At 37.5% G+C, this 9,096-nt stretch overlaps 1 protein-coding gene across 1 annotated transcript; it reads right to left on the reverse strand.

Annotated features, from left to right (window-relative positions):
• Nucleotides 1–1,740: 1,740 nt before the first annotated feature.
• LOC100887884 (kiSS-1 receptor) lies at nucleotides 1,741–5,886 on the reverse strand. Its single transcript, XM_030982029.1, has 2 exons — nucleotides 5,194–5,886; nucleotides 1,741–3,634 (listed from the first exon to the last, which is right to left on the reverse strand). Exons 1-2 carry the CDS (start codon nucleotides 5,548–5,550, stop codon nucleotides 3,332–3,334), a joined length of 660 nt encoding a protein of 219 aa, XP_030837889.1. The 5' UTR covers nucleotides 5,551–5,886; the 3' UTR covers nucleotides 1,741–3,331.
• Nucleotides 5,887–9,096: the final 3,210 nt, after the last annotated feature.

The raw sequence follows: 9,096 nt of genomic DNA on the forward strand, positions 1-9,096 counted from the left end.
AATGATAGTGTGACTGTATACGCGGTTCTTTTAATAATAAAGAGCGTTACAATGTATCGATGTTTGTAATGAATGTAAGGTTATAATGTTGACGTACGGTCATTTGGACGTCATGTTGACGTCAAGCCCTTCATAAAAAGGTAATTAAGTAATTCAGTTTAATGGCACATCCGTGTCAAAACATTGTCAAACCTTTTTTATTTATCCTTTTCAATTTAACTTCTAAATCTGTAACATACATGTATGCATTTTGATCAATTGATTGATGTTCATTTATTTACCATATCAACACATAATCATATATGAATTTTTAACATGTATATTCACATAAAATTATAAAAACAAATGGGTCGTCATAACCATTCTTAAGCTGACATCCTTTTCATAAGCAAAACAAAAATATTCATAAACTATATATGCATATGTAATGGAAAGCTGATGGCCAACAAAAATGAAAGAGAGAGAGAGAGAGAGAGAGAGTAAGAACGGTAAACGAAGAGAGAAGCATTTACATAGTATCAAGTGGAACTTTTAATAATTGATAGTTAAGTGTAGCATTGATCTACATTGGGAGGTTCGTGGCAAATAAGATTACCCTACGCTTAGGTTATTTTATTAAATCGATTTCACTTGCATTTAATACGTCTCAACATTATACAACACATGCATACATACAATCAGCATGATATAATAACAGGATAACTGTGGTAAAACTGTTACAAAAGGAGGCGATTTGCTCATAATGACTTAGTTCATTTGAGTTATAAATTTCGCTACGTTATTAATTTCGATCCATTTTGTAAGTGTCATGTAAAATCTATCAACATTTTGAACTAGAGAGATGGATGGAAACTGAAATAATACGGAAAGAAAACAGGATACAAATAAGTGTAATTGATAGATAGAAAGAAAGATCATCAAAAGGAGAAAGACATTATCCTGGTATTAAAAGTTCTTTTAAACTGAAGACTTGGTAACAACATTTAGATGAATTTGGATTAAAAAAAAAGGGGGAAGAGGGTATTTGAGCCCGACTGGTTAGAGGAAAATAGAAAATAACATTCTGAAGTCTTAGTTGCTGTTTTTTTATTTGACTGATTTCTTCTCTCATATGTTATGTTACAAGCATACTGGCTATACACAAAGTATTGGACAACTACTACATAATTTAAACATTTTCATTGGATGTTAACGATAAGATATGTCTAAGTTCTCACAATATCAGATAAGAAATCACTTAAGAGTTGCTATAGCATGACAAATACAGGACAATATAAATATTGTTTGCGAATATGCCAGTTCATAGGCCTACACATATCAGATCTCCCACTTACGCATACGTATTACGAATAAGATGATGACGCTTAAAGGTAAAGACCAGTTATGGTCATGCGATTGCATTGTGAAAGAAACGTTGTGGAATCGATCAGAAAAGGTTGATCATCTAGCATCTAGCATCTGCAAGGTTCTGGAATCATCAAAATGATAAGAAATTTGGCCCATTCTTCGTAAAGTTACAAGCACTATACACAGAAAGATGTATATGGGACTACCCTATATCTCTCACAGACCATGAGAGAAACAAATTTACCAAATATATGAATTAGTAGGCGGTTTCCCGGCAAATTTGTTATCATCATGTATTAGTCAAAACATATTCTTTCATATGATTGGTAATGAGAGCTTCCATTTCATTTTTTGAAATTGGGGCGTTTCCAATACTGGTCTTTACCTTTAATACGTTCATATAATTATATAGGGCAGAATCTCTTCATTATGTAACATTCTGTTGACTCGTCTTTCGTTGAAAATCATCAGAGTTGGGTAGAATCTCTTTGGTCGACTTATAGAAGGTCGAAATCGATCATGTTGCCAAACTGGAAGCATATGAAATGAGAGACTTTGGCTTCCCAGTTTTGAAAAGGATGGTTTATTAAATAGATCATAATCAGACATTCTTTGGTAGTTGAGTTATAACACTTGAGGAAAAAACACCTGGTAGTTAGAATATTAAAGCCCGACTCTTTCCTATACTATGAATCTGGCAACATGACTAATGTAGGACAGTTTTCAAGTAGAGCAAATGGTATTGACCGATGATGACGTCACAATGACACTTTCTCTTCTCGTTCCCTCCATGGTTCCTCGTCTTTGCGGCTTTGAAGCTGCAAACGGATGGAATATTATCTGGACCAGATGCCTGTGAAAATCAGGCGTTAGCATCCCATAAATGACGGGATTCAACGCGCTGTTGACCGCGCACCCCATGCGCGCCACTATCTGGATCATGACGTCATGGAATAGCTTGTCGTCGCCAACTTCGAGGGGGGTGGTGTGATTGGCGTAGAGGCCGTAAATGAGCCAGAATCCGCGCGTGATGACAAAAACGAGCACTAACATATTGACCATTCTGAGCATGCGCATGTTGCGTTGTTGCTGCCATCGTGCCACGCGGCCTCCCTCGACCAGCTCGCGCTCGCGCACGGAGCGGAAAATAGCGATGTAACAGACGATTATGGAGAGAATAAGGAGAGAGAAGAAGAACGTGGCTTGGTAGAGAGAGAAGCCCTCGGCGATGACATGGCTTGCGCTATCAGATTCCAGAGCAGCAACGGTGACACCCATGGCGATGGAAACTGTAGGATGAGAAAAAGAATGATTTATTGTCATGATAAATATACTCTTTCAATTATGTTGAACGGCATGTAGAGCAGTACCCGTTAATCTTCCGACCTGACTAGACTAGACTCACAAGACATTACAATAAAATGGTTATAAACATTTGAAAATGCAGGCTTTTTGTTTTTTATTGTGGTCCCGAATAGTCATATGAAAGTAATACATTGTAGTATGCATGCATCATCGATTGGTGACTCGACACCGATTGGTAGCCGATTTAGTTTTTTCACAAGCTAAAAAGAAATTCCCCGCAATGTCGCTTTGATCACTATTCATATGACAATTCTGAACCTCATTTACGATTAATTTAGCTTTCATGAATTTTGTATAATAACATAGGCTATCACAATTTCAACCAAAACAAAATGTCCAGTGTTCACTAATCATCGCCCACTGACCTAGGACTACGTCAGTTGAACCTTTTCCGTCTTTGACGCATCATGGTTGCATGAGAATACGGCATCCTACAAGAATAGTATAGAATTGCCGGCGCATCCGCTGATAATGTTTTTAGCTTCATAAGCGTAAATGCGACGCAGCTAAATTGACGCATCCTATTATCATGCGATAAGCTGTATTTCTGCGATGTCAGTCTAGTAAGGTGCGACGGTCAATACCATTACAGTCGCTGACTCGCCGACGCAGTCCTGCGTTAAAATAAAAACCATGATTCGTGTGCAAGAGGCGTTGCGTTGTCACCCCAGATCCGCGCGGGCAGTCTCTGACGCATGCTGAAATTATGTTGATCAATGTCAACAAAAGGGATAACAGAATCAATAAAAGAATCTACGTAAAACACGTAATATAGATCAAGCATACCTGTCCATACAAGAGTTTGTAGTATATTAGCGTTCTTAACGGTGCGTCGTTTCTTGTTCTCCAAAGGTCTGACTATAGCCAGGTAGCGCTGAAAGGCTAGCGCTATTAAAGTCCCACAGGCAGCCGTGAACGTCAGCTAAAATGTAACAACAGATGAATTTATGATAATGATTTAAATTGTAGTTTTGAAAAATATAGAAGTGAAATAAACCTTTTTTAGGAAGTTATTGTAAAATCCCTTTTTTGTGTTAAAAGAAAGGGAGAGATAAAGAAAGAAAGGGGAAGAAAAATAAAGGGGAAAAGAAGGGAGGAAAAGAAGAGAGATAAGGAACTGAACCGGAGATGTGCATGGCATAATGATCAAAACATGACAACAGAACATGAAACTTATCATTATTTCAGAGAGAGAAAGTGAAATAAATAAATTGTACGTCGTTTTGACAGGAAATATCCAATCGCATCTCTGCAGTTGTCTACATTTGACTCAAATATGACCATGCCCAGCGTCCACTAGGCATAATTTTGCTGACACAAGTCTGCGTCACCAACTGGCGTAATCATTTTTCTGACACAAGTCTGCGTCACCAACTGGCGTAATCTTTGACGCCCTGTTTTATGAAAGTGACATTGCATAAAAAGTGAATGCAAAAAAAGGATATGGCCAACGATACAATATTACTGGCTCACACATTATATGGCTAAATAAACTTAAATAGCGTAGGTAATGGCGCAATCAACATGACGCCTCGCGTTCAACGGGCGTCAGGGCGTTACGATAATGCTATAGAGAAGAGAGGAAATAGGGATGGGGAAATGTCGGATGGATCCCAATTTCGTTTTTTAAACTATGAATACTGTAGCAAGTGCGGTTTAAGATTTGGATTCTTGCTTTTTCTAAATGAAAAATCTTCATAAATGAAGGTCGCTTTATTTGCTCTACATTTTACACAAAATATAGACATACATATAAAATAAAAATGATTATATTTATACAATACATGGAGTATATATAAGCACGTCTCAATGAATCTCAATTCATATGATAGATTAAGGAGAATGTGAGGAACCTACTGAAAGCAATGCTTGTATATTTTAGGTTCCTGGTAAAATAAACATTGTAGATGTAAAAACCATAGCAGTATAGAGGAAGACGTAATTTCAGAGGGGGGGGGGGGGGGGAATTTAAAGATGAAGTTGAGTTCTGGTCATGCGATTGCATTGCGAAAGAAACGGTGTGGAATCGACCAGAAAAGGTTGATCATCTAGCATATAAGAATTTGTGTGTATTGCAAGGTTCTGGAATCATCAAAATGATAAGAAATTTGGCCAAGTCTTGGTAAAGTTACAAACACTGTACACAGAAAGATGTATATGGGACTACACGAACACGTGGCGTAAAAACCTACCCCCGAGTTTTACGATGTTACATGACATATTTAGAATATGAAGGCATTTGAAGAGCCATGCTTTTCAGGGAAAATGTCTCATCTGATGTTCTTCCACACTTGCATAATAAGAATGATAACGCTCACAATGTATTTTTCTCCTCTTCCCAGAACTCAACCTTCTCAAATGAAATAAGGAAATTTGTATACGAAATAATGCATTAGCACCAATACCCAGAGTGATAATGTATATATTTTTAAAAAATGGAGGGGGATCGAGGGCTTGAAGAAATGGGGGGGGGGGGCATACCGTTTGCACGAACATGATACCGGCAGAATGGCTATGTGAAATGCTGAGGAGACCATCCTGGAATGCGATCACACCCATCCCGATGACATCGACCACGCTACAAACACATAGGAAGACGATGTCGATGACGGCAAGGTTGACGACGTGCACGTTATGAACCGTGATCATCTTCGGCTTCGTACAAACGATGTAGACGATTAGGAGGTTGCCTATCAAGCCGAAGAAGATGATGATCAGCATGAGAGCGAAAGCGATGGTCGATGTCGTGTCCAATCGACTGGCGAGGTCGTCGGGGAGGTTCGACATCGATTGGTTGCAGGAGATCGACAAGAAGACACGCGAGCATTCCGCCACCATTTTGATTTGCTTAGGTTTAAGAATAAACGATAAGTGATAAGAAATTCCTCTTATTCTGTTAAATGAAATGTGCTTCAGAGAGATGAAACGATAGATTCGAGTTCAAAGAATTAATCAATTGTAGATCAAATCAAATAAATGACTCCAAATTATCTTCGTTGTGTACAAAGAGCATGTATGTTTGTATAAACGCGCTAACATTCCGGTCACCTAACATTGCACCAGGAGCGAGTTGGCTACATCTAAAATCAATGAACATCAATCAAGCCTGTTACACGGTATCTATTTTCAACGAGCTATTCAAAACAAAATTGTAGAAGGTTTCTCTGAAAACTGTTTTCATGATTATGAAGGATACGACAAACAAGCATAAAGGGTATGACGGATGTGACGAATCTCCACCTTTGTGCTTTCTAAAAGGCCTCAAATTACAAGGATACATGTATCGCGTGTCATTTAAGGACAAACGATAATGCGTTGAAAGGTTTTTTTTTTTATGGGGGAGACTTAATTTTTATTTTCGAGCATAAATCAATTGCTCATGTTCCCAATTGTATTATTAATACGTATTAAATTAATCCGATTTGTGATTATCTTAAATCTTGAGGACCGTTAACAAAACTTCTATTACCTAGAAATCAACTCAAAGGTAATTTCAATACCCCGTTGTATAGATTAGGCAGAATTCAATTTCGGATTATGTAATACAAGTACCGCATTGCCATTTCGCACATTTCAATGGGTAACACACAAGGCTATCAAAACATGCCTAGGGTTGATTTTTCGAAAATCTTTGCGATCGAATACCCTGATAAGTTGTTGTCAGAGGACATTATGCGCTTGCGAGCAATCCAAACATTTTTTTTCAGACAGTAGATTTTGAGTAAAATATCCTTTTGTACGATGCTCAATCTGGTCCTGATTCTCTTAATTTTGTTAAAAATGAAAAGCTGAATGAAATAATCAAAGACAAACAAAGAATCCTCATTAATACATACACATATACATTTATTGTTCTTTACAACAAACATCGCACCAATTAAAAAGCCAAATAAGTGGGGGCCGCAGTCCCCTTGCCACCTGGCTACGCCAACTGCTAGTCGTTCATACCAGCGTAATTGTATTACTGTCGTGAAAAACACAATCTCATATTTCATTTCAGCCCGCTTCTGAATCTTAGGGTGTGCTAACCTATAATGAAAAGGAGCAGTATGTATGAGTGACTATACTCAAGTCGGGGACAGGGAAATATATGCTGGGATACTGGGATCAACCATTTTGTTTTTAACTGATTTGTTTTACTAGTGACAAACTTGCAAAGTCTTATCGAAGTGCTGCGTCAAAAGTTGTTAATTTTAAGTCATTCATAAAATGTCGTGAGTTTATAACACGATACTACGCAACGTTAGTCTTCAGATCTCTCTCTCTCTCTCTCTCTCTCTCTCTCTCTTTCTCTCAATCTCTCTCTCGCTATATTTCTCTTTCTGTAAACCACATCATACTCCTCTACTTGCAATGAACGTTGTACCAAGCCTTAACTTGACCCCCCCCCCTTCCTCCCCGTTTTTCCTGCCTTTTTTTTTTTTGGTTTGGTTTGGTTTGGTTTGTTTTTGTTTGGTTTTAGGATGGCGAAATTGTTAGAGGCGCATTTGACCAAAATGCAGACGACACATACATAATATGTATTTTATATACCAGCAAGAAAATGGCGGGTTCGAAACGTCATCCGATCCCTGTACACACAACAACCCTATCAGTTATCAATCGCCTTGTACCCTCAGAGACAATGGTAAAAAAGGGAGCTGATTTGCGAGCTAAATATCCATGTATTACACACATGTACAGCATAAACATGTACTATCATGGTGGTCAAATAGAGATTATTTGGTGATTGGTCAAGACTGTATGAGAATTTAAAAAAGGAGCAAATGAATCCACGCTGAATGAGGAGGTAGAGAGAGGTCAAGCAGAGTAGAACAGGGGCCCGTTTCACAAAGCCTTTTTCAACGACAAATGACAAAAATCAGTGACAAATCTGCTGATAACCAATCAGAAGCAAGGATTTCGTTAGCTTATAACAAAAACTGTCATTTGTCACTGATGACAAGTTTGTGAAACGCCCCCCCCCCCCCCCGAAGATGCTGGAGAAAGGAATGAGACTAAAACAAACAGAAGAAGACTTCGTGCTATGTTTAGATAATCATCTTTAATTCGAGATAAAATCTTTGCAAGATTATCATTTTCTACATCACAATTCAATATGATGGTCAATATAAAAGAAACATACAAAAGGCAGCATTCATTTCAAATTTCCAAGTAACTGACTTGAGTACTCTTCTAAATGATAACAGAAAATGAGATAGTTCGGTACAGAATCAACTGACAAACAGGAACATTAATCATAACAAAAACAAATTTATGATGATGAATGGAAAGAAGAAAGAGGAGTATGAAGCCATTTACAAGCACTAAAACGCACTGGAGAATATTTACGAAAACAAACTATTAAAAGGCTCTAAATCTTAAATATCCTCTACTGCTTCTAAATTATGATATTTGAACATTTAAACTGATACGCAAATAGAAAGGATAAATTGTTTAACAAATTTTCGCATAATCAGTTTAGAGTATCACAAAACAGAGCACCCTACCGCAACATACATTCAACTTATCAATTATTTCCTATGTGTGTGTGTGATTCTTTTCACTTTTTTCGCTTGCTTGTTTACAAATAATTTTACAAACAAATAATTTAAACAAAAGGACATCATTAAATCGGCAATAACAGCAAAATATTGACTTGTCTGGCAAGTACTCGGAATAAATCTACGATATTTCGTCAGCCAGTTTTATGAATCTTGAATATGGAGTAACTGTACACATAATTTATACACGTAATTGTTTTGCGAAACAAAAAAATCTTGAGTAAAAAAAAAAAGAGCAAATACATGTATTGTATCAAACAATTTTCATAACACTATACCTGATTTCCTATAGTTACGATGCCCCCACCCCTCCCCTCCGCAAATCAAATGTAAGAAAAAACCTGTCTCCAGTAGATGTACATGATAAACTGACATCTGGACGACACCTTTTGAATCAATCAAATAGGCTTAAGAGATAAAAAGTCAAAACATAATTTAGATTTCCCTTCTCCATCAAAAATTGGCGACCCCATATTTGCGCAAGCGACATTTTCCAGGCTCTGATACATGCATGATTGGGCCCAGGGTTAGGGTAATTGCTGCTCTCGTGTGTCGGGGTTAGGTTAGGCATAGTATTCAGTCCAGATAAGAGGTGAAGTTTCGGTATGCAGCAAGTGCCAACAAAATCTACCGCGGAGCAATTGGCGCAGGAGTATACGGTCGAATAGTTCAAATAAAATCACTCAGGTTTACTTATTGTAAAGCTGCGAACAGAATTATTATTATGGAGGTAACATTCTGCGTGCAAACATTAATTATTGCACGCGTTATTTCAGCCAAGGCCTATATAAACATGATTACTAGCATGTAGCTTTCAGACTTCTATCGTAGACTAATATTT

The sequence above is a fragment of the Strongylocentrotus purpuratus genome, unplaced genomic scaffold (assembly GCF_000002235.5).
Source record: "Strongylocentrotus purpuratus isolate Spur 01 unplaced genomic scaffold, Spur_5.0 spur5_scaffold_12, whole genome shotgun sequence".
NCBI lineage: Eukaryota > Metazoa > Echinodermata > Echinoidea > Camarodonta > Strongylocentrotidae > Strongylocentrotus > Strongylocentrotus purpuratus.